We start from the raw sequence: 27,424 nt of genomic DNA on the forward strand, positions 1-27,424 counted from the left end.
TTTTCTAACTGCATCATCATCCATTCTCTGTCTGCTAGAATTGTGTTGTCACATGAAATTATGTAACATCTTTCGTTCTGAAATAATCCCATCTCAACCCATCTACTTTTCAAGTTACCATCCATTTCCTTTTCTCTTTGCTTCTAAAGACCTGTGAAGTTTCCACTAACCTTTTCCTGGCAGGATTACCTAAACCACCTTCTTCACTCTTACATGTCCTAAATTATCAAAGAATTTGCAAAGTTGTTCTCTCAAAGATCTTACCTCCTAATCTCAGTCTTTTTTCTGCTTTCCTAAATAATATGACTCAAACTTTTTCCTTTCCCCTTTAAGTCTTGGACATGCCAGAATTTATCTTGTGTCTTCTTTACTCTAATTTTCAATTATCTTATCTCTCTGCATGTCCTGCCAAGCACTCATCAGGTTTTTTCTTTGTTTTCTCTTCCTTATCTTCCCTTAGCATGGAGTTTCTTTTACCTTTCTGTGGTATCTCTGTGGACTCCAAATGAGCTAAGTCAGTTCCTTGGAGCAATATAACTGTGCTAGCACTGCATGCCAACTGTGTCTCAGTAGACTGAATTGGCTCAGGTGACACACCATTCCCTGATGCTTCTTGTGTCATTTAGAGCTAGGTTTGATACCTGCCTAGAAACAATTAAATTTTATTGATCCTTACATTCCTTCATGATTAATGCTTCTTAACTGCCAGTTCAGAATCAGAAAGCACCACTTTGTTAGTAATAGCAAGCAAAAGTATTTCTAAAGAGCTTTCAAATGCATTATGCCTCTACAATAAAAAGATTTTCTGTCACACAAGGACATGGCTAAGCAGACATACAAAGCTACTGTGTATCTTCATGAAAAGCTGCTGTAATTATTTGTTTTTTATTTTTTCTTTCAAACAGGTTATTACTAGAAAATTGGAATATGAACCGAAAGGACAATTCTGTCTTTAAAAAAAGTGCTCAGGTAAACAGTCACCACAATAGATCATATCTTACATATAGTTGAAGTATTTCAATAGAAGGATAACATTTTGTAAACTTAATGCAAAGTGTATTAAGTTGCAGGAGTGACACTTCCAAACCTAAAAACATTGTAATGATTTTGGTGCTTAACTGAAATAGTTCCACAGTATAACCTAATACACAAAGAACACTTCAAAAAGAAGTATGTTGTTTGGGGTGAGCGAAGCTAGGCAGATGTGTATTTATTATTAATGGTTTAGTTTCTTCTAAGAATAAGCAGCTAAGCACGTAACAGGGAGAGTTAGGACCAGATATAATGGCTGTAATACGAAGTGCTACATGGGCTGCATGTTTTATCAGCTAAATGAGCAAGAGTGATCGGAAAAAGACCACATTAATAGTAAAGACAACCTCAACAAACACAGAACTATTATTACAAGATTGTGGGAGAGGCAGCTGGACAAACCAAACCACTCACAGAGCCAACCCGCTACTTCTAAATTAGCAAATTAAAAAAACAGGAAAAGAGAAATTGCTTGTTGTGAATGCAACAGTGCTTTCTCAGGGTTAAACAAGAAAAGTAAGAGCTGACAGAAGCATTTGTCACAGAGCTGTTTGAGGGGAAAAATGGACAGGCAAACAACTATAGAGAGAGTTGTAGTAAAAACCTCAGGCTTGACGACATGTTCATCAAGGATTGGGTGAGGCAGAGGCTAGTGTCCCACAGCTATCATTTGTCTTTCAGCCTTCTGAGGTAAACTACTGATTGTAAAGTGTATAGGAAGCCATTCCTCTTAATGTACTTCAGAAACTGCATAATATTGTAGAACAATTAAACACATAAATAAGGAAGATTTAAAGTTACTCAAGTTAATTTATATTGTATTTCCAGTACCGTTTTTTTCAGTTGTGATGGTGAGCTTATGTGATTCATGCATTTTGATTTTGTATTTTAAAAATTATTCATGTTCTTGACTTGTAGGATTAAATTTTATACCAACAAAGGATGCTGAATATGATTGGAGTGGTACCACTAGCCTGCTTCTCTTTAATTGTATGCATAAAGCTTCCAGCCTCAAGCAGAAGGAGGAAAGATGTACTCTTTGTTGTCTCTAAACTTCTGGCAGAGAAGAGATTACAGATGATAAGTGATACTAATTTACTTCACTTGCAGGTTTTGCAGGATTTGAAGTAAACCAAAGTCTAGTCAAAAGCAAAGGATAGTTTCCAATGTGGTTAATACAAATTTTAGAAAACACAGTGAATTTATATGTAGTAGTTATACAGGGATCACAACTCTTGTGTCTCCTCAGGCTGGGAAAAAATATTTTACTGCATCATCTTTGTAATTGCTTCAATCAGTTGGTGGTTATGTCAAAGATGTCTTTTTTGGCAGTTTTTTTGAGACTTGTTGGATGGTGCTCTTATACCTAACAGATGTGACAGATGGTTATGATACTAGAAAGAGAATTCTTTACTCCAATTTTGAATAGGAAGTCCAAGAAATAACTTTAGTGTAGAAAACAAAGCTTGGAACAAATGTTTTTGCCAAAAGAAGTTTGCTAATGGGTATTTCTACTTTTTTCATTTTATGTTGGCAGTAGAGAAGGAATTAAAGTGGATGATTCAGAAATCTTCAGACATGCGAACAAGAAATATCTTGATATTCTTAAAGCATGGTTATGTTTGTATAACCAGACACTGCCCATCTTCTAAGTAATTCTATTAAATTCTTACATGTTTCCTGTCATAGAAAGATTAAAAATTTTTCCAGTACCATTACAAGAAAATCAAATTTAAGATAACTACAGTATTCACATTTTTTTTCCCAATTTATTTATGAAATATACATTTTTGTAATGAGGAATTCAGTGATGACACTTCATTAGCATTTTGTAGGTGTTTACTGTTGTCTTCAGAGGGCTAGGAATTCATCTCAGGTTTTCATATATGTAATATTTAATGAAAAATAATCCAGTATGCAAAATACAGATACATGGTCTGAATTTATTCAGGAGCTATTCACATGTCCTCAGTGCCAGCTGATGGGAATGACTTAATACGGGAGATACTCTCTTTTCTTTTCCTTTATCTGTTTTGTCTCCGTAAAGAATTAAAACTTATTTTTATCATAAAAGTCTCTTTTTAGCCTTGTATGCTCTGCACCTCCTGCTTTCTGCCTTCCTTGCTAGTACCAACCTACTGTGGAATACTGCAGTTATCAAGGTGCCTTATGCTAAGTATCACTGTCTGTGATTTTTATTAGTATATTTTATATGTGTTGGTATGTGTGTAACTACTAGGATGCTTTGATATGAAAATCTTGGTTGTAAATCAATAGGACTGATTACATTTTTATTGAATGTATGTAAATGTTAGATGATGATTAATGACAAAAGGGATGGAAAGATGCTTATTTATTCCTTGGAGGATTCAAAAATGTCACAATGCTGTAGCATATATTCTGATATCATTACAGAGAGCTTTAAAAGGTAATACACTTGTGCAGGTATGTTAAGTGATATCATAGACTCTCTATGAAGTAAGATAGTAATGCATATGACAAATTTTGCAAATGTGGGTAAGAATCAGAGCATTTCCTTGTGTTGTGTTAGATTGCAGTCTGGCACACCTCTCATTCACATCCTTTTTTCTGTATGGTATTTGTTAATTTTTGTAGATTTTACTCATTCAAAACAATGAGGTTTAAACAGTGTCTCATAGACTGATCATCAATGGATCTATGTAATCTTCAGTTCAGTACAACATATACTAATACTCATCTCATCTCTTGTTTGTTTGCAGTAGTTTAGATTAGTCATTTGTTCATAGCTCTGGTCTCTTGAGCATACTCCCATGTTCAGACAGTAGACTTAAATACATGTTAGGAATTTGTTGAGTTGTCGTCTTGCTGGTGGAGTGAGCTAAGGGTTCCTAAGCCTTCCGTTCAAGGAAAATGCAACATAAAAGTAAGGAACAAATTCTTACATTACAATTGTTGTAACCACAGAAGGTCTAAAACTGTTGGAAGTTGCAGTATTTAGCCATTGCATCCCATCCAACTTCACTTTTAAAAGTGTTTTCAGGCTGTGTAGCCTCTCTTTCCATGCTTCTGAAGCCTTGTTGTCTTGCAGGTTGGTCAGTCCTGCTGCCTGCAGAGCAACTTCTTCCTTTAAAATACAGTTTCTGTCACCATCCTATTACCTACCTGGAAACTCTAGTCCTACCTGCTCCCATCAATCTGAGGACTACTTAGTCAGGAAAACATTTTAAGGAGGTGGGTCAGCAGTGACGACCACATTAATCAAGTGCTCTGTTAATGGCTTTTCTATGTTGGTCTGTCATGTAGATGTCATTTGCTTTCCTGGTTCATGCTTCCAGGAATGCAATTCACTGTATTCAAGCCATAATAAAAGACGAGTTTTATAATTGACAAAGCTGTGTATTTTTCTGCCAGCTTGTTTGTAAGAAATGTCTTTGCTGTGAATCACTGAATATGTTGATTTGCATGTAATGAATTAAAGGCAAACAGCTAAACCAGTTGTTACCCTGAAGGATGTGTTCAACTTCTTATCAGAAGATTTTTTGGCTTCGTAGCAAGAATTGATAACCTCTGTGTGAGTACAGATGTTCTGTATGATGTTAGTATGAACTGGTAGTTCAGGAACTCCTTTGTGTGTACTTCACCCATACCTGCTTCAGGGGAAAACAGCTGACAGAAGAGGGGGAGATGGCTTGGGACAGTAACAAGTTCATCCATCTAACTGTGCAGAGACAACCCCAGCAAGTTTATGTGGCTTCTATGGAAAAAATCGGCAATAAGTGTGTGTTGTGCTCTGCCCTATGGAAGTCTGTCCAGTAAGAATTTCTCCATGTTTTGTAAGCATGTTATCTCTTATTAGTGTTTCTCTAGATTTGAAACCACAAAGTTCCAAGATTTTAGGCACACAAAAGTGTTAGTACAACTTAGTAATAAAAATTTTTATTCAATCATTTTAATGCATGTTGAGCAGTTAGATATATGTAGGATACATTTCATTCTGTCACACTTCATTCCTCTGTGATACAACCTCAAGCAGATGCTTATTAGATATTTGGTTTCTGAATAGTTTTGAGAGAGAGAATGGAAAATCTAGTTTCAGAAACCTGCAAGCATCAGAAAATATCCTATTTTTTCACCTGTATCTTTTATAACAGATAGAATCTAGGGTTTAGGTATCTATACTGAATGCATTGATGGAGCTACAGCACAAAGAAATTGATGATCTCTGTCTTATCATATGAGGCTTCATCTTTTAGAATCCTGAATTCTACCAGAGTGTGATAGGTAAAATAGACAGAACTTGTAGACTAAAAGTTTACATGATTTCAGTGGTAGGGGCTTCCTCTGTCATTGTTAGTCTGTCATTGTTACAGTTAACATGGCACCGAGGCTTTTTAATTTGTAGTTCTTTCTTTATTGATTAAGCACCTGGTGTCTTTTAGAGGATGTTTCCTTTTTCCTTTCCTACTTGGACAATTCTGCATATTATGTTACAATTTCTGGGTTAATAATAATAGAGGTAACTATAAAATTGTAAATGAAACTTAGTAGAAATTATGACAAGATTTAAAAAGATATCTGACTGTTGTTATGCAAAATAAATCCTTCTCTTCCGTCTATCTAAGCCACCTCCTGTGCCCTCGTAACTCCTGCAGTGTTTGTATGGGTATGAAAACATATGTAAGAGTAATAATGATCTGTACTTCTCTTTTCCAGTGCAGTAACAGAAGAACTTTGAATTAAAAGGAAACCTGCTAGGGTTTGTCTTCCATAATCTTTTTAAAATCTGCATGTGTTAATATATATATATAGCTCCTGCATTTTTCAGTTTTCTCTGTGACTCCTATATGTAAGAAAGCAAACTCTAATCCCTGCTCTCTACAAAGAAACATGCCTTTATTCAGTACAATGCAGTGTTTTTATTTATGATGCGTTTATTTTTTATTCCTTCCCTTTAAATGTACAAACTGTCCTCACTTCTAAGAAACCTAAGAGCTGATAAAGGGCATACCCATTACTATTACAAGTTGCTTTGTTTCTTCCTGTAATACACCCTACCTTGGCAATGCAGCCTCTCAGTTACCATTTCATTTGGCCTATAAATCACTCTGCAGCATGCAAAGCAACCACAAATGCAGAGTAAATGAGAGCCTGACTTGACAAGTATTTTATATGGCACATTCCAAGGCTGTGCTTTGTAGTATTCATGTGTGCTCTATTCCTTCCAAGAGGAAATGATGAAATACATAGAATCGTAAAACAAATAAATACATAAAGATCAGAAAAAAGGAAGGGATGGAGTGAGAATATTTATTTTTTCTAATGAAGATCTAAGGGATTTTAAAAGAATCTGAGTTCTCAGCTTTGCAGGTTGCTGTCTGATTAATATAATAGAAAACCCTGATTTTTTAGACTTTGAAAAAGCTGTTTAAAGTATTTGATATGCTTGTTTCTAGAAATACTGTATCTGATGATATTAAAAAGAAAAACCCATTAACAGATGGCAGAAAGTTAAAAAAAATAGCATAGTATCACTTTAAACAATATATGTCCATAACTATTCTGTTATTCAGAAATATGTAATTGCATTGTTTTTATACAGAGAAAAGTCTTTTTGAAAGGCAAACTATTGAAAAGCAACGTGATGAATGCTTAATGTCTTTTTGCCTATCAAAAAATCAGAAGGAACTTAACTGCCCGAAGGATCTTAACTTAGTCTAGCATACCATTGTTCTTTTGCTGTGTTAGGTATAGAAAACACACCTTTTGTGTAATAATGGGAATAAGAATGTGCATCTTCTCTCTCCTGGCATGAAACTGCAACCTGACCATAGGTAAGTTGTTCAGCCTCTGTATCTTCCTTTTCTAAATGAGCAAGGAATGTGAGGAATGTTGTACTATCATAAAGTACTTAATGTTTCATTTGAATGATGCGTACATACTTTGGGTAGTAATTTACATTTGGTTTTGCATTAATATTGTGACACAGATTTAAGAACTACTTAATTCCTTAGAACTATTTGTTCTGTAGCAATGTTTAGCATTTGATTAAATTTATATTAAAAATTAACATTCTTAGTGTCCTCTCCCAAATTCACATCCTGTGATTTCTCATTTTAAAGTAAAAATTCTATGCACAGCAAGATGTGATGTTTAGAGGAGAGTTCAATGTTTTCCTCTTTTCTATTAACATTGCAAGACCTGCAGATTTATATTCTGATTTAAATGCTTTTTAAATTTTTCTGTCATCTCACCTAAAACCTGAATATCTCACCACTATCACTTCACTTCTCTCAGCTCTCTGTTGATTTAGAGTCAATGTTTTTTATAAGGATGATTGATTTTTGCAGTCACAGAGAGTGACTACAAAACTACTTACAGCCTACACCAGGTATTTCCAGACATTTTTGGGGTTGCGATGAGGATCAGAGATTCGGTACGCTGTCCAAACCAGTCTTGCCACTCTGAAATCATATGTTTGTGTCAGTAGTGAGTATGGCTGGGCAGCTGGATGCGAACAAGTGCACAAGGTGTTCAGAATCACTTATGAGCCTGAACAACTCTACTAATTTAGGTTTTAGATACAGAGTCAAATGATTAGAGGGTATTCTTATGCTGTAGATAATAAGTCAAATGATTAGAGGGTATTCTTTTGCTGTACTCATTTCAGCTAAATTGTTACAGTTTATTATAAAGAAAACATAAATTGCTAAGTAGCAGTAATGCAGAGGCACAACTCGATAAACCGAAGGACTAGGGGACACAATAGGATGCTGTTGCATTGGTCAGTAAGCACACTATCCAATTGCTACAGGGATCTGAGTGGGAGAGTACAGGATGATTCTAAGTAATACTTCCTTTTGGATTTTGCCATCCCTTGTATATTTCTTGTGTCTATGCCTGTGAAAGCCTAAGACTTCAATTAGCTTAAATTTATATGCATGTATTTCTTTGCTTATCTTGGAGGTACTGAAGATTGCTGTTACTCGTACCTTTTGACTAGATACAACATACGAACAATGGGCATAACACAAAAATAAGTTTAGATTTTCATACTAGACCGGTTATTCCATGAAAACCTGCAGCTCACAATGATTATTTGAGCACTGTAGGGTTTTGTTTCTTTCTCGTGGAATTGTTTTCTCTTTGCTACGTGTCAAGAAGTGCTAGTGCATTAGAAATAGTGCATACAAAATTTTTTTGCCAAATGTAATTTCTTCCTATTGAAAATGACAGCTTTCCTGACAGTTTTAGTAAGAGGCCAAAAAACTTCTAAGTGTTGTACTCCTGGTTCTTGTACATAAAAGTAGAGAGGAGTAGCCATACCTTCAAGTTACCAGAATCTCTCAGGCTTTCAGATCTTCAGACTCTCCATAAGGACTTTTTATTCTTTATTCTATAGAAGTAATTTGAGGTCAAATGGTAAAGATTTTTATGTGGTCATTTAAAACTAAAAAACTCAAACAGCAGTTGATTATAATATACTTTGTTTATACTAAATATGGTGAAGTTTCCTATCATGAAACATCACATCATTTTTTGATGTTTCAGCTGCCACGACTGTTAGCTGAAACTAAAAGAAGTGATGTGAAAGCTGGGGAAATTGTGATATGAAAGCAAGACAAGTTCTAGAAAATCAAGATTAGAAAAGAATCTCCAGAGAACTTAGCAAAAAGCAGCATGTGTCAAGGGCTCCAGTCCTTTAATATCAGTCTCTCAGTCCTTCCCTCTTTCAGGCCCTGGTTGCTCTGTAAGGTCACAGAGGGAGGCTACGTACTTTTCCTAGCTCCTTGGCCTGGGTGTATACTATCACTTAATTTTGATTTCATGGTGCAAGAAGATCCAGACGGATGGAGTAACATGTGCATACCCTGCTTCCCACAAAGAACTTGAGGCACAGGAACCCAACCAAAGTCAGCAGTGCAGCGTTTAAACAGGACAGCAGTTTAGGGCACTGTAGATAGCCACAAACATGCAGCTTCTTTGATCACTCCTGACACTCACAATCAGCCTTTCCCCTACTGTACACCCTCATTTGGCCAACTATCCTCTTTGCTCATAACAGCTTTTGATCTGATTACAGTAAGAGGGAATAAGATGAAAAGAAACAACGGTGAGGTTTTCTGACAGTACTTTTAACTATCTGGACTTCTGAGGCTATCTCCTGGTGAGAAGGCAATTTCCCCAATTCATCATTCTCATACATAATAGGGTATGGACAGCAAAGATCAGGATTGTGTCTGGTTTCAATATAGTGCCCCCTGCTCACCTTCTTACTCTCCCTTAACTCACTTACATCATCTCCTTTTTCTCCCCTCTGGCTCTTTAATTGCTTTCCGAATATGGTCTAAGGAAGATCCACCACCCTTAACTTTATAATTGTATCAGCCTCTCTCTTCTTTCTCTGGATAATCACTGTAACCATTTTGTGAGCAATTCACATGCCTAGTTCAGCCTTTCATATCTCACTCCTGTGTTCTTGCCTTAGCTTGGACATTTCCAGCTCAACATAGCTTCAAGAGAGAGCTTAGTCTCTTAAGATTTTCTGCTATTCTTCTGCCCTTGGGCACTCCAGAGCTTACCGTCCTGCCTATGACTCAGGTCAAACATCCGGCTGATCATGTTAACTCAGACTTCTTTCTAGTTCTTCATGCTAAGGCTACGTCTCTGTTAAAGGCTGCCTTCTGTATAATAACTTCCACACAATTATAAACCCTCATGCAAGTTCCTGTTACCTCACAGTTGGAGCACTGCTCCCGTTCTGCAGCCTGGAAAGGCAGTCCTGCCTTGCTCAGGTTGAACCAGCACGTTCCTGCAAAAATGATCTTCCTATCCTGTCATTCTCTATAAAACCTTCCAGTGATTTCTCATTTTCAGTTACATTAAAAATAATCAATATTTTCAACCTGATAGCTGTGGGGTTCACTTTTTTTTTTAGCGTTCAAATATTTTTAGTCCTTTTTAATTTTTTTTTATAGTTTTTTGGACTGTCTTTTCCTGCACCTCAATGATGAACTGAAGACTGTAGTGGATATGTAACTTTGCAAGTAGATTTATGTCACCTTCTCCAAACTGTGCTATGAAACATAATAGCCTGAGAGATGACTCCTCTGAAGGAAAACTAAGTTTGGGAGACTACTAATCATTAGACTCAAAAAACAAAATGCTTAGGCCTTAAGGTAAAATATAATTATTTGCTCATTCTTTCTAGATTGGCCTTCTGTTTCTAATATGTTTTTAAAGTGATCTATTGCATAATTTGCCCTTTACTGTTGATGATAAAAAGCCCAGGAATAGGCTGAAAAATAAGGAACAATACAAAGAAAATAAACAATGTATCCTTTTAACAATGAAGGAACAAAAAGGGTTTCAGTAAAGTAGAGAAATAAAACATTTAAAACTGATTTTATTTCAGAAATATTTCAGAATACAGAATTGGTAAGATAATTGAGGTTGCATTTTGCAAGAGTTTGGAGAGATTACTTCTTGGTTAAATCAGCCCTACTTATATTTAATGTGATTAATAATGACTTCAAAGTATATAACAACTTCTTTTACTAGAGAATTGCATCACCTGTGTATATCTAAATTTGCACATAAAATTATTGTCATAAGCAGATAGGAAAAATGTGTGCTCATCTCTAGTTGGTGTTTCATCAAAATCAGCCTAATCAGGGTTTAAACTGAGGTTCCTGTACAGATTTCTTAAACATATGGATAAACTTATATTTAATCTATGTGTTACACTGGCACCTGAACCTGTTAAGTCTGCTGCAGTAGAGAGAGTCTAAAGGCCTTGTCAACACTGCTGGAGGGAGCACAACACCAGTTCCCCAACAGGCTGCTTCCCAGCTGCATCCAGAACTGGCACACCTCTGACAGCAGTGGGAGCTGCTGAATGAAAGGGACCAAGCTCCAGTCTCCACATGTCTGTCTCCTGAACTAATACCTGTCTGTACCTGTCTTGTCTGTGATCCAACACTCAGCTCTCGCACCCATGGAACAGGCATGGGGACAAGGGTATTTATTTGTATCCTGGAGACATGCAGTGTCTTGTCTTACTCACGTCCTGAACCCTACTCACCCTTATTCAGTTCAGATTTATCAGTGAATCTATGTGAGTAGCATGTGAGTAAAATCAGCTTGTGTAAGCTTACTAGAGTCCTCTATGAAACAGGGCAATTACATTTCAACATTGCTTTACGGTCTGGATGTGAGTAACGTTTTGATAAGCCAACGTGATACTTCAGAAATGTGGACCTTCTCTGTGTAAACTGGCAATCTTCCTGTTGTAGTCCTTCCTGTTGCATTTTACGCAGTCATCTGCTGGAATATCAGCTGTCTTATTTATTTCTGTCTGCCTAGGTGAACTGTGAGTGGTTATAGGAAAAAAGGTAGAAAAGAGGAATTCTATAAGTTATGATTCAAGACCAAAAACAAACTTAAGTCTAAACGCAGCAGCACTTGTCATTGTAACTTTAGCGTCTGTTTCTTTCAGAAAGACTTAGCAGGATGCAGTGAATAAATTATGGCCACCTCTCTTCTGTGTTATGAGAATAAGAGTAATAGGTGAGGTAGACAGTACCCATTCTGAAAAGCTCTTCTGGTTAAGGTGGAATCCAAAGTCACGTTAAAATAGTTTTGGTTTATTTTCACTGAGCAATGAGGGATTGATATGCTACGAATATGCTGACCAGCTGCTTTGACTTGTGGAGGAGTTCCTTAGTAGTCTAGGAATGGATGGAATAGCCACTCTCTTTCTCAGGCAAAATGATAAAAAAAAAATGAGTGTTGTGACCATCTCAACTGAAAGAACTCTGCATGCCTGGGGCTTTTACTCTGAGCTGGGTTTGCTATTCATTTTGCAACCTAAGAAGTGCAAATTAGCTTGACAGATTCAAAGGTTCTAATGCAGACTACAAGGAGTTAAGTGCATATATATTATGCTAAAATATATTTGCCTAGGTGTCAGTCTGAGTCCTTGTCAACACGTGACCATTAAATTGCATTTAAATTGCAAAGTCACGTATGAACTTGAGATATTTCTAACATGCCAACACTTAAAATTGTAGTCATTTATATTTAGATTTGGGAGTGATTCTTTAGCATCTTAACTACTGCTTTGAGGCCTAATTTTAGACACACCCATTTAAAAATGTTGGCTTTGATTTCTTATTGTTTAATTTGCAAAAGGATGTGTGTTTTAAAAGTGCTTTAAAATCTTAGGATCAGAGAACTTCTATAATAATAATAAATTAACTGATTAATAAATTTTAAATGCACTATTTAAGAATAAGTCTTTTCCTGTTCTATTGTGTACTGGTTAGTTTGCCGCCTGTGCTTCACTCATCCTGGAAGTGAGAGAACAAAACGTTGCGCCTACATTGTAAATACAAAATTGGATTGGGGATGAAGATAGAAAAATCAGGATGAAAGTGCGAAGTACCTTTGTCAAACAAGATTTTTCTTTCTTCTCTGTATCCAAATTTAGATCGGAAACCATAGGTGGAAGGGAATCATATTTCCATTCAGCGTGCTGTTAGATGAGATGTATCCAACCAAAGTTTCACACTGTGAGAGATCTGTTTTTGAAATGATAGTGCTAAGACTTTCTCTCCAGTTTTTCTGAAGAACCTTTATCTTTGTACTTTTCAAGAACCCTGGCTGAGACATTTTAGTGATCTAGTACAACTTATCTACAGAATGCTGTTACAGTAATGTATTTGTGTTGTCTAGTGTCTTATCAATGCTTTTACCAGGTAACAGTAAGATATTTAGAAGGTTCTGATGTGGAGATCTTCATTTAATTATTTATTTATTTCCTGAAAAGGAACGTAAATTATGTACAAATTAAGCCCTGCCCTTTTTTGGCTCCCAGCCCAGCCACCAGCTACAAAGGAGCAGGAACAACAAAAGGAACTGAGCACACGTGAACATCTTGATGTTTGTCTTGAGTACCTGATGCCCTTGTGTTACTAATTGTCCAGCAAAGAGAAGTCTCACCATCTTACTTGGACAGGAAGCACGGGGATAACACTGACATCCAGGATTCTACCAAGGGTACTTACTGCTTCTTTAGCTATTTTTAAAAATCTGAAATGTTTGACTAACTTTCTTTGGGGAAGTCATTTCTGCATTTCTAATATTTGAAATGCAAGTCGGGGAGCTAAGAAGAACTCACAGTAAGTGAACTGCTTAGGACATAACTATTCTCATGAATGCAAGGATGTAACCATGCATAAGTAAGTCAGAATAGCTCCTCCAAATCTAGAGAAACAAGGAAGCTACTGATTCTGGAAATATATATGTTTTTCTTATATGCAACTGTATACATTACATTGAAAATTTTCTGTATAACAATTTCCTAGTTCTATGAAGCTGACAAATGTACTAATTCTATTAGTGCTTTTTAAGAAAGATTTCTGGCAAGATCTTCAAACTTGTGAGATGTTTTTTGATACAACCTCCATCTAACTTAAAACAAAATATAAGGAGATATTAATGACAGCTATCAGTTTTTAATTATATTCTAATTTAAAATATGTTTTAAGGGTATACATCACAAGTTTTACTTTAGTTGTCCTTACAGTGTACAAAAAGGTGCTTTTTTGTGGAAGAAAAGGTGAAATAATTTTATATGGATTAAAGCCACCGTATAGCATGATTTAGAGTTGCAAACTTAATTTTCCTTAGCAGGAAAAGTGTACTTGTTTTACTTTTATTTCCAATTTAAATTTAGTTTGGAAATATGAATTATTTTTCATTTTTTACATGTCAGGATATTTTTCAACATAAGGAGCTCATAAGTTTCACTGTGTTCTGCTATTTATTTCATTGAATTTAATGAGCTGACATTGTGTTGAAACCATAACAGAATGGAGAATTTGCTACTTCGTTCCCTGTGTCTGAAATCCAAAAAGTGAAGCAGAAAATAAGAAAAATTATAAACCAAAATTATAAAAAATTAACTAGGCAATGGCAGAGTAATCTGTAACTGCATTCTGTGGGATGCATTTTTTGTTGTTTTTCTAGTATTTCTTTGTCATGCTGGAAGTGATGCAGCTGACAGTTGCCAATCATGGCCAGTTCTGCATTCTCTGCTGAACCCTGGTGTAAATGACTGAGAGCAAACTTATGCCCAGCTGCTGTAAGATTTCTGCAAATACTTTAAATACTTTTGTGCACGGGAATGTTGCTATCAGGACCTAATCCAACTATATAATAATCTGAATTGGGTTCATAATCCTGAATCAGAGTGGGAGGCACCCAGTTTGCCTCCCACTTTACAGCGACTTAGTTTGATTGATTTTAGGTGTATGTACTCTGGATTTATGTTTGGAGATGTAAGAGCGTAGATCCTAACGTGTAAAGACCACAAAAGGAATCAAGACAGTAGGGGCTGTCTAGGTAGGATAATTAACTGCAGTGATTTCTTGTAAGTATATTGTGATTTGGAATACCAGTCATTTCAATTGTAGAATTTGAGTACATTTTTAAAGGGAAGCAATTATTGTAGAATAAACTCACTTTTCATACAGAAGAAAGCATGCAGACAGGTAACTTTTCTGGAGTTGCTTATCATAGATGATATTCTAATCAGTCTTCACAAGTAGATGAACCCACAGAGCAAATGGCTTACCCATTCTGTTTCGTGTCACTCTAGCTGTATATGAATGCTCTGATTAAAAAAAAAAAAAAAGTTGCAAAGAACTGAACAGAAAATTAAATGTGTCATCTATGTAACAACAACAAAAAAGTTTTAAATGGTAATGAATTATTGTCTTTACTGAATAACCGTGACCTAAACATGAAATAAAGTGGATTTAAAAAGCAGAATCAAGTCCTTTCTTTTATTCCTTTTCTAATTTGTTTTTTCCTGACTAGTAGGCTAACATCTATTTGACATTAATATATCAGAAGTAAGGGAGTCTTCAAAGATAAAATGTTTGATATACCAAGCATTCAAAAATATAATCATACCTGTTAGGGTCAGGTAACCATAATGTCTCTAAAATTATATATCTCTTTATATCTCTACATAACATGAAACTTGTGGGGAAAAGACTGTATCTTAATGTAAAAGTAGTCAGACACATTACTCATTGTACATAGAAATATTGTCACCAAAACATTATACACTTTAAGCATGTTAAGGTAATAAAATATATATAAATAAAAATAGTACAGTCATTGTAATGTGAAACTTACTGAAATTGTCTAGATCCCAGAGTACTATGCAGGAATTTTCACAAGACCTTTTATCTTGCAGTTGTGATGCAAGAACGATCTACAGAGGAGCTCCACAGGGGCCACCCGTGTGAGAGCAAACTAACTGAGCACGCTGAACCACTGGTTAAAAGTAAAAAGACAGTGGTGACAGGAGGTGGAGGCTACCTGGGATACAATCTGGGATGTGCTCTTCTCAAGTCAGGCGTTGCTGTTGTTCTGTTTGATGTACGGAAGCCTAAGTGGGAAATTCCAAATGGAGCAGATTTTTTCAAGGTATGTTGAAATTACATATTTAACAGCATTGAAATAAAATCATACTGCTTCTACGCATATTAGTATAGAAGGCAAGAATAGTGAGAATTCTTAGGAATTTTTTATAAAGGTTTTTCAGTAAATGCTTTTAATGAACATGGTAAGAGGTTCTTGCATGTATAAATAACTGATTAAGAGACAGTAAGCACGAGAAGTCCAAGTGGTCACTTCTCTCAGTTTCACCAGTGAAGTTCTGAAGAGTCCTGTATTGGGATTTGGTATTTAACACATTCGTATTGACCTAGATGAAGGAGTGACAAAGTTTATTGCTCAAGCAAGCTGTTTGGAGTAAAAAGGTGAGAGAAGGATGGTGAAATAATGATCACATACAGAGAATGAATTCCATGCAAAGGATGATTAAGGAAACTAGCACTTTGCAGACTGGGAAAGAGATGACTTGGGAGTGGGAGAGATCTTCAAACTCTGAGAGGCATGGAGAGGCTTAGGGACTGACTATTCACTGTTCTTTCCAGTACAAGAAGGAAGGGCCATTAGACGGAATGATGAATCGGTTCAATATAAACAAAAAGAGGTTGTTTTCTCATTCATGCAATGGGAAAAATGCTTGTACAAAGTCTTACCAAAAGTTTACTTCTGTTGGAGATTATTAAATAGGTAAGTTAAATTAGACTCAAGAAATCTTCTGAATTAAAATACTTGGAGACTGGAAGAATATTCTGGAGTAAAATGTCATGTGCTTGCCCTGTTTCTGCTCTTGCCGGGGCATCCGTTTATGAGCACTAATGCTTTTTGATTCCTAACCATTCAATAAACATATTTATTATGTCTGGAAAATGGAGAGAACAAAAGAACCAAATATTTTATGGTTCACAACGCTGTTCTTATGTTTATTTTCATAAACAGCTTTTACAGAATGTGGATCAGTGATAGAATATTGACAAGGAACCGTTCAAAAACTATGGGTTTGTTTTGTTAATGATGTAAACCCAAATAATTTGATTTGAGTTGGTGCATTAGTGCCAATTTACAACTTTTTAAAGTTAATGAAGAGATCAGACTCAAATAGTCTTCTGAGAACAGTTGTTTTAGAATTTAATGTAAAAAAATAAATAGTATAAAGTATGGGTGAATTACCTAGAAAATAGAACTACAGAGTAAACAAAGAAATAGGTCACCTCAGACATCTGAGCCTTGATCAGTGATTTGGAGATTGCTAATATTATTTACACTGTTTAGCTATTTCAGCATTTGATTGAAGGTAGGAAGTGTAAGTCGCCATAATTGTGAAATACTTTCACAACCTCAAATGAAAAGTTGAGTTAAAAAACGATTGGATGATCTCTTAATCTTACCTCTAGCCGTGTATTTTGTGATCATTCTATCAATTTCATCACAGTAAATTAAATAATATCTAATATTTTAAAATCTCATAATTCATTAAAGAAGTGCAATTTTTAATGAAACCTGTATGTATGTGGAGTATTATTCATATAGTACTACCTGGTATGCAAAAATGCAGTGTAATGTTCTATACACCGAATAGCATTTGTTACTAGATACCGTGTGTGTATTTAAACAGTCCAGCATTCATGTCATAACGTGATCATAATACCACACTAATTTATACAGTATTAAATGCATATAGTGTATACTCTTCAGTTTTGATCCTGTACAAAACTGTAATTAAAGTTGTCATTCCAAGCACTTAAAATAAAGCATATATGGGCAACGAGACATTTGTCCAGATTGCACAAGCCGGATCTGAAGGTGTGTTTGCTAACAGAAAAGGGGTTCTCTTATTTGGTGATTCCTTGGTAAACATCTGAGCCCTCCCTGTTATGATTTATTGTCATTTGGGCTTGATTCTCTAGCCCTCAAGCATATGCTGCTCCCATTCAAGTTCAACAAGTTTTGCCACCCTGCAGGACTAAGCGTGAAAATACCCATCTTAATTGGGTCCAACAAGAGTCATCATTGTTTTGCAACAAAATACTAACAAAATTCTTAGTCATGGATTTTCCTCCTTGTTAATGATGTTTTATTTAATGCTAATTGCGGATTGTGAAAAATAGATTAGAATGACTTGAGATTTTTGTTAATGTCCACAGTTAATATTGATTGTGTGGAGAATGTAATGAGCTTTACCAGTCAAAACCCTTTTTTTTCTCATTTTACAGGGTGATGTGAGGGATTATGATGCAGTGTTCAAAGCATGTGAAGGGGCTGACTGTATTTTTCATGTGGCTGCTTGTGGAATGTCAGGATTAGAACAAGCAAGTACAATTTTCCTAACGTTTTCTCTTTTTATTTTTGTGAGAGCAGAGATCTGTCTCCATACAGGACTCAAGAGTGTGGTTAAAGAATTTTTATGTGAGACAGAAGTTGGTTATAAAGGTCAAGTCATCCATGCAGGCAACGAGGGAGGTGTTCCTTAAGTAATAAATGTCAAAGCATGAAACTAATGTACTACTCAGACAAGAACATGACAATAAAAATGAAAACTGCTAGAAATCACTGTATGTCAGAAAGACAGAGAACTGTAACACATATACAGAAGAAAGGCTAGAGCTATTCTAGATCTAGCAATTGTAACAATTGTATTGTGAATGTGACTTGATAAATTAATTAGATTTTGTGCAAACTTTATTTCTAGCTTCAAAAGAAAGAACAGATTGAATCCATAAATGTTGGTGGCACAAAAATAATAATTGATGGTATGTACCTAGACTTTCTTTCTTTGCATCTGAATTTTGTAATTTTCTTTGCAACTGAATCAACTGAATTCAAAAAACTTCTAATTGAATTTTTCCAGTGTTCACCTGGCAGTTAAAAGAGACTCTTGCCTCCTTAGTCTCAGAGTATGATGTAAAGATAGGTGTGCAGAACTCTGATACATACAACAGACTTAAAATATTTCATCCTTCTAATGAAGCAAGTTAACTCTTTAGATGGAATGAAACTCAAGTCCCATTAAAACTGGTAGATTTGCCACTGCTTTGGATTGAGGATTGGTTTTCAACCAGACTTAATTCCATGGCAGACCAACTTAATTCTTCTCCACTGAATAGTGAAGGGACAAGATAATCAGTATATAGAGGAGAAATTATCTTCTTTCCTCACAGAAATATCATGAGAGATATTGTACTGTTTGTTGTATTGTAAACATATAGGTGCTATAGAAATCCTAAGTATATTTAGCTATTATGTTACCAAATTAATATATCCTTGTTTACCGCTATCTAAATATGACTCCTTTCTAGTATATACTGGTTTTTAACTAATGTCTCAGAAAAATGTCAACAGATTTCCTTTTGTATATTTAACTCCAGAAAGAACGTTTCAAAGTGTATTGTAAATGCCAAAGCTACTTTCTCTTTGCTTTTCCCTCAAAATCTAAAAGGCAAAATGGCGAAAAGCAAAATGGTAAAAGCAGTTTTATTTTAGACCCATTTTCATGCTGCCTGTAGTTTACTGTGGTTATTACTGAAAAAAAGCCAGAACAATTAAAGTGAAGTGTTAGGCAAGTAAAGGTCTAAATGAGCTAAAGAGAAAAATTTGCGATGTATTTTTGTATTCTTGCCCCAACCTCTGAACCTACAGAAACATGCCCTGCCATATTCCCATAGGCTCCCAATGAAGTAAGAATGTGGGAGGATTGTGAACCTTTGAAGTTACCATTTAACCTACATTTTAAGAACACGTTTTATTATTGTATTTTCTTCTAAATATTTACAATGGTATTTTCATTCTTTTCAAAATGAGCCAGGAAGCCAATTGGTCTGACTGTTGTGTAGATTCTAAAAAATATCTAAAATCTAAAATCTAAAAAATATCTCCCAACTTTGTAAATATTAACTCATTAAAACTTTAGAAACATTGCTAAATCAAAAGAAAATTACTGTTATTGAGTTTGCAATGACATATGCAGCAGAATTTAGACATCTTACTCTTGACTGGAATCCATAATTAAGACTTTGTTTTGGAAATAATACTAATTTCATTTGTATTTAACATATTACTGATTATACACTGACAGTGTAAGTTTACTGCTAACATTTGTTAGCTATTTGTCACTTATGAATGATTTGACACAAACAGAGTTTTGTCACACACACACTGGAGACAGCTAGCACACTTTATTGTATGGCTACTTGCCTGCAGGGATATCCATGAAACTGTGGGACCAGAAGCAGAACTGCTTCCTGCTCACTGCTGAAATAAGGGCAAAAATAATGGTCTGCAGACAGGCTGCTGTCCACAGTACTACCCCTACAAAGAAGCATGGGGTTTTCAATGCTGTTTGATCACAAGATCGTACTCATCTCCTTTTTATTCATCTCATAAAATGAGTATGTTTTAAGAAATGTTTCAAAGGAGAGGAGGATTTTTTTCCCTGCCAAGAGATTTCCTCTACCCAACTGATGACTAAAATCCCGTGGTGATATGATAGCTGCAAGTATACAAAGCATTTGGTGACCATGATACATAATATTAAAACAGCAAATATTTGGGATGAAAAAATCCACCTGAATGAAAGATTCTATTATATTAAACGATAAATTAATGTTAAAAATAAAATATTATGTTTTCTGTAAATGTAATGCTTGTTTGCAAAAAGAGTTTTCCAGTTCATATGTTGTTTCTCACTCTTTATTTTTGTTACAAACAATATATTTTGTATGCCATTGTAGTCTGCAAACAAAGAAATATCCCTAGACTGATATATACCAGTACAGTGAATGTGGTATTTGGAGGGAATACTATTGAAGAAGGAGATGAAGAAACTGTGCCATATTTTCCACTGGAAAAGGTATTTTGTTTGTGTGATATCATGGCATTTGCTGTACTCCGAAGGGTAGATTAGGTGAAGGCTGGTCTGGAAGCAGAAGCTGTTTTACTATAGCTCAGTTTAAATTCTATGAAATTATTTTTCATTAATAAAAATTGACCTGTGGTCAATGAAGAGATACTTGAATCATAGTTACTTTAACGTGCTGTAACCAGGGGATGTTAAAATACCTGAAATTATTAAGAAAAGTGGAATCTGACATTTAACAAGAAGATTTTTACAGGAAGGGCTTTCAGGGAACCATCTGTTATGTAAATATTGAATGTTATGGCCCCTATGAGCATTTGCACTGAAGAATATTACAAAATATTGAATTCCACATCTTTATGCACACTCATTTTTGCTTCTTTGAAGTTCCTAAACCTTGCTTTCTTGCTGCCTTCTTACATCACCTCACACACTGAAATGCTATTTCCTTCTTTACTATGATCATTTAGGGAATGCTTTCTAGCTGAAATCTGGAGCTCAGTGCATTCTGGCCACTCATCATTTGTTTGTTCTTTCCTTCTCCCAGCACACTGCCTGCAGTTAAGAGCTGTAATTTTAGTCTGTACATCCAGTGTCCAGGAATCCTAAATAGGATTGACTACTACTCAATTAGTGCCTCCCAAAATATTTAGTTGGAAATGTCAGTTTATGCAAAGCCTGCATGGCACTTCAGACTTCGAAGAAAACATTTCAGGAATTTGCAATTAGTTTTGTATGTCTGAGCCCTAATCATATGTTTTCTCTGATGGTGACCATGAAATAGCATCCAGCAGAGGCAGATGGAGCTGGAAGGAAGGTGGAGCAGATGTATTAAGCCACCTGAGAGTATGAAGACTTTCCATGGTGTAATTTTTAGCTATAGTTTTCAATATAAAGCATGACAATACAAAATTCAAGAGTCTTATAAATAACCTTCTGTGTCTAGAATCCTATTTAATACATTTGGGTACTTTTTTTTAACATTAATAGTAGAGGATACAATTGGGAGATAATTGTTTATAACTATATAATTATAAATAATTATAATTATATAAAATATAATTATTTGTAATTATATGAATAGTTTCAATAGGAAATTGAAACATTTTTTGGAACGGCTAAACCATTCATTTCTAATTTAAGTTATCGTTTTAAAAATTCCAATTTCAAAACAAAATTATATGACCAAACAGAATATTTGACTTGATATTAATTTTTTTTCAGTACATCTAGCACAAAAAGTTACATAATTCTTTTTGTCACAAGAATCTGTCTCTCCAAAAATATATCTGTGCCATATCTTGTTGTTATTTCTAGTTTGATTTTACTCAGCTGATGTCTACAAGCTGGCTAGATTTAGAGGTTGTCAGGTATAAACAGTAAATTTGCCTTCACAAATACAATAACGTTGATTAGAATGTTGATCATATTCTGCCTTTCTTTATAGCATTTTAATCATTATTCTAGAACGAAGGCAATTGCAGACCAAATGGTTCTTGCTGCTAATGGAACCTTACTCAAAGGTACATCTAAAACATTTGGGTTTTTCCTATCATCAGTAGTGCTATTGCTTTCTCTGTTTACTGATTTATCAATATATAGTATATTTAAAATTAACTGAAATAATCCTACCTTTAGTGGACAAAGATTTTTGTGTGTGCATACTCAGACACATATGAGATTGTATACAAACAACTGATGGGAAAATTCAGCAAATTTAACACTAATTGTTCAAAACATTTAAAAAGTTTACCAACTTTACAGCAAATATAGGACTTGTGCTTTTATTACCCATTCTGTCTATCACTTTGAGCTTCTAAGTGCTAAGCACTGTCCAGTAAGGTCATTCTTATAATTCCAAAGAGCTTGCTGGTATCTTGCAAGAATAATTGCTGCTTCTTAAACAGATTGGCAATATCAGGGCCATGTTGACTTCTAAAGTCGTGTGTTCATGAATAGCTGTCACTAAAATCTGTCTGTACATGGCAAGGGAAATATTTATCCTTGCTTTTATGTACATATTTTGCTACTGTTACCAATTTCTTTGAACTGAAATTTGACAAATAAACATTACATGTGGATGCAATTTTAGCATCCTTGTTTAACTACTGAGCAAATGCCTGCCACATGTTAAACTTGTCCACACAGAAGTTGGATTTGTGCCTATTCCCACTGTACTTAATGATTGACATGTAGAGTTTAAAGTATTAATTTGAATTTAGAATATTGTAACTAATTTGAAAGCCTCTGTTTAAGAGACCTCTTCCATTCCTTTGTGATGCCATCAAGCTGCAAGCAAGCAAGGTGTCTAAATATAGTGAACTGAATATTCCAACATTGCCTGTGTTTAGAATTATGAAGTATTTTATAAACTTTTACCTATAACAAAAACAAAAAGTCATTCAAGCACAAGGCATAGACACAGGATAATTTGATTTGTCCTGTTCCTAGTCAAACTACTCTGTGGTCAGAGGAATTCAGTTTTCAAGGCTGCTAAAATTGGATCTTTCACTACTATTGAATTCAATTTTATACAGAGATGAAAACAAGTTACTAAGAGGCAGTATCATGTAGAATGGCCAGACTGATCCTTTACTTTCACAATGTAAAATTCAAACAATATATGTGGTTTGCCTGCCATATGTTGATATCAAAGCTATATGAAAATCACATTTTGTTCTCTCCCCAAGGAGGTGATAAGCTCCATACTTGTGTGCTTCGTCCACCAGGCATATATGGACCAGAAGAGCAGCGCCACCTGCCACGAGTAGCCGTATGTGTTATATAGTCAGCTCTGGAGGACACTACAACTAGTTGTAAGGGCATAACATGAGAGGAAGTACCTTGACTACAGGTCTTAACAATTCTTCCAGAAAAACTGTAATGAAAGCTTGGTGACGGGTCATGTGATGCACGATAACAAATAGCATGATATGGGCAATGTAGAAATGGAAAGGACCAAGCTCTGCTTTTAAATTAAAATAAAAAAAAATGTATAGGTGGAATGCAATGTTAGAATATCTAGGATTGAATCCCCGATCATTTAATGAAAGTAGTATTTTAAAATATATTTCCTAGCTTCAGAACAGTACAGTCTCAAATACTGTTATGTCATTCTATTTTACCACTACATATCAGTGCAACCATCCTTGATTTATAAAACCATCAGCTCATTGTTTTTTTCTTGTGCTGTAATTGTGCACAAATATAGAAAATTCTAAGCGTTCAGGCTGAGACAAAATTAATAAGTTATTCTGCATAATAAAGAGAAAGACTTCACATAGTTCTTATAGTTCTTTCTTTTTTCTTTTTCTTTTTTTTTTTTCCTTTTCTGTTTCTACAGATAAATATCCAGCGGAGACTATTTAACTTCAAGTTTGGGAATCATAAAGTTCAGATGAACTGGGTTCACATAGGAAACCTAGTACAAGCTCACTTATTAGCTGCTGAGGCTCTCACCTCTGAGAAGGATTATGTAGCAGTAAGTAAATAGTATAAGTACCTTATCCCAGTATCTTTGGCTCTCTAATAAGTTTCTTTTTTGTGCTTTGAGATCAAAGGTTCTCCAAAAGGTTATAGAATCATTAGGGTTGGAAAAGCCCTCCAAGATCATCTGGTCCAACCATCACCCTACCACCAATGTCACCCCCTAAACCATGTCCCTAAGCACCACGTCCAACCTTTCCTTGAACACCCCCAGGGATGGTGACTCCACCACTTCCCTGGGCAACCTGTTCCAATGCCTACCTTACCAAATTCTCAAAACTGGTGTGCAGCTTCACACCTTAAAAAGCTGTTTATTAATATTCTGTCAGTGTAGCTACCTCTGTTAAATTCATGAAGATAATTCTGTCCTCTACATATCGTGAGAGACTAAATGATCTAACAATTGCATTGCTACAAAGTGAAACCATGCTCTGATCTACATTACGACGTCATTAATCCTTGGTATCTCTACTACCACCATGGGGTTACACAAAAGTATGAGACTTGTTTGAAATCACAATGAAGTTCAATGAAGGTAGTTTGTTGAGCTGCTTTGTGTATATTCACTGAATGTATGCTGGTTTGCTATTCACAAAATCAACAAAGATAGGTGGGTATGAAAAAGAAACAAAATGCCATCCTATATATAGTGGTTTTCTAATTGTTTTTTTTCTGTTTCTTTAACAGAGTGGACAGGCATATTACATACACGATGGTGAAAATGTCGTATTTTCCGAATGGATAGTCCCTTTAGTATGTATTGAACACACATTTAGCTTTAATTGAACATACATGCCCTATTCAATTAGTTAACTAAAAGACTGTACTAACTAATTGAAGTCCAATGCACATTAATTACTGAATTATCTAACATTGAACTTAAAATCTGTCCTTTTCTCCTAGCATATTCCAAAATTCCACTGGCTTTAAGGAAGTTTTGCATGTGCATATCTATGGAGTTTGGCCCTTATTATTTTAAGAGAATTTAGCTAAGAGGTATCTCATAGTGCATGAAAACTTCTACTATTAGTATCTGGGAGATGGTTTATAGCCATTGGTTAATTCTCTGTTATGCTATCTGCTGCAGCACAAAAGAGAAGGCCATTTAGAGTCACATCTTAAAAGATAAAATGAGGCAACATTATAACCAGCAGGCTGGGATTTTAGGAACTTGCTTAAGTTTTGATCTTGCAATGCCAACACAGAAAAGACTTCCAGAAAGCTGACTTCAGGAGAACTATGGGCCTGTATCTAATTATAGTTAAGTATTCCTATCTCAGTCACTGGCTCCTTGGAAATAGCATTGTTTCCTGTTCACCATCCAATTCAATTTGAAGGGTGTGAGGTAGACACCAAAGTAGTTGTGGGTTTCAATTGCATTTCTTACTACCAGTATTGATAGGAAGATTAACTGGAAAAGTTTAGATATATTTTATCAATATTCATTTGTCCATTTTCATGCTTCATAGACACCCTCAAATCAATACAAATTCTCTGTTATTCTTTTCTCTTACACCCTTTCTAGTTTGAAAAATTAGGCTATAGGAAACCCTGGATACATATTCCTGTTCTCCTGGTTCACATAGCAGGTAAAATAATGAACTACATACTTGATTATTATGCTATTTTATTTTTTTTCCTTATGTCTGTAAAGCTGCTTAATGGTTTTATAAGATTCAGGGCCCAAACTGTAGAACTTATCTAACTTAGCATTATTATAATTAATACAATAATCACTTATGCCATTTGGCATTAATAGTGGCAGATAAGGTTTAAAGGCTATTAATAAACTGAGTTCATAATTTACTTTATAAATTAAATACTGCCTTGCAGTATCTTCATTGCATCCTCTGATATCACTATGAATTATAGGATATGCAATGTCAGCATTATCTTAGTTTATTGTTATCCAGCTGTCTCATTAATTAATTTTCTTTTTCACAGCCACTGTGATGGAGTATCTGCACCTGGCACTAAAGCCAGTTTTTATCTTTACACCTTTCTTGACAAGGAATGAGGTAAATATTTAAAGACAGAGAATGTTTATGTATTTTTTATGAAAATTCTCATGAAATATGTGATACACCCTCTGTACAGATATTAGAGCTCTCTTTTTCTGCTCAGGGCTTAGCTTATTCTGGGCATAGGCAGTCTTTTTGTAGCCTCATTTTCCATGCCATCCTGACTACCTCTTATAAAATCATCAGAACTTAATCTGCGCTTGAAGACTAGGTGATCCAGGGGGCAATGTAGGGGTGCAAGACAGAGCAACTGACATGGAGCTGGCATGAGGATAACAGGCACTTCATTGTTTCCAGAGAGCAGTTATATGCTGTGGAACTGATTCTTAAAGGAAGGTGGTCCAAGAATACAGAGCAAGGATTTTGGTTCAGTGTGGTAGCAGTAATAATATAGGGCTAGCCAATAACTAGAAAGTCCATTAAAGTAATATAAAAAAGTAAAAAAAAAAAAAAAAAAAAAAAAAAAAAAAAAAAGAAAAAAGAAGAAGTAAAATATAAAAAAATAAATTAATATAAAACAAATCAAAACACTTTAATCTGCCATCTAGTTTCTTACTGTATTGTACCAGCAACATAACAGGACACTGAAGGAACTGAATGGACCTTATTAACTTACACTATAGCTTTTCAGTTATTCCACAGTTTATCTATCTGTTTTTATTTCTACATTAGTTCTCCATCTGAAGCAGAAATCATTGAGGCTGTGCAACTTGAGCACTTTTACAGGTACCCTGCTTTTAGACATGGAGGATATAATCATCCAATAGGGCATGTTTTCCAGTACTTAGATGTGCATTTCTGCACAGCTGAGAAGCCACACCATTCTCCCCCAATAGTCATCCAATTCCATAACATATTTCTGTGTACAGACAAGCCAGTTTGAGTGAAGTACATTGTTTTGTTGCATGGGATTTCCTTAATTCTGTCTTACTTTCTTACTTGTAGATTGTAAATTCACAAGTGAGAAATAAGTGTGATAAACTGCTTTTCCACCCAGTCCACAAAGAATGTTGTAACACAACTTCAGCTTTTTATCTGTCAGCTATGTAAACTCATTCTATTAGATCTGAACAGAATCTGACTCCAAAATATGTACATTTTTGAGTGTCTATTTTTATTCATGTTTTTAATTCCATTGTAATATCATTGATAATGTATTTTCATCCAAGTTCTAAAAAAACAGATATGAAAGTCACTTCCATAACTGTCCTTTTGGATTCTAGGTATGGAACGTTACCGTAACTCACACTTTCCGAATAGATAAAGCACGAAATCAACTTGGTTACAAACCAAAGAAATTCTCATTAGCTGATTCTGTGGATCATTATCTTAAAACAAGACCTATTTGCCAAGAAGATCACACATTCCTTAAAATGTTGTTTGCTTTTGGCCTTTTATTAAGTTTGATGATTCTTTATTTCTTCTAAAACCAAATAGCTACCCACCTGTTCCAGAAAAACTAATTTTGTTTCTGAGTATTAATGATCTGGTCATAGTATATTCCTCAGTCACTATGGAATTTATTGTTCTTATTCCTTATTCTTATCACTGTGATGACTTCTCTCTGATCTTAAAATCAAACAAACAA

The 27,424-nt window shown here is 35.1% G+C and overlaps 1 protein-coding gene across 1 annotated transcript; it reads left to right on the forward strand.

The window, feature by feature from the left end:
- The first annotated feature begins 1,013 nt into the window (after positions 1-1,013).
- On the forward strand, positions 1,014-27,265 carry LOC137864768 (putative short-chain dehydrogenase/reductase family 42E member 2). Its single transcript, XM_068699250.1, has 14 exons — positions 1,014-5,770; positions 6,760-6,845; positions 12,890-13,071; positions 15,281-15,513; positions 17,691-17,786; positions 18,167-18,227; positions 20,205-20,323; positions 21,777-21,852; positions 23,020-23,102; positions 23,673-23,810; positions 24,503-24,568; positions 25,341-25,404; positions 25,760-25,833; positions 27,060-27,265. The coding sequence occupies exons 4-14, from the start codon at positions 15,286-15,288 to the stop codon at positions 27,261-27,263; spliced, it is 1,209 nt and encodes a 402-aa protein (XP_068555351.1). The 5' UTR covers positions 1,014-5,770; positions 6,760-6,845; positions 12,890-13,071; positions 15,281-15,285; the 3' UTR covers positions 27,264-27,265.
- Positions 27,266-27,424: the final 159 nt, after the last annotated feature.

Source organism: Anas acuta, chromosome 15 (genome assembly GCF_963932015.1).
Source record: "Anas acuta chromosome 15, bAnaAcu1.1, whole genome shotgun sequence".
In the NCBI taxonomy this organism is placed as follows: Eukaryota; Metazoa; Chordata; class Aves; order Anseriformes; family Anatidae; genus Anas; species Anas acuta.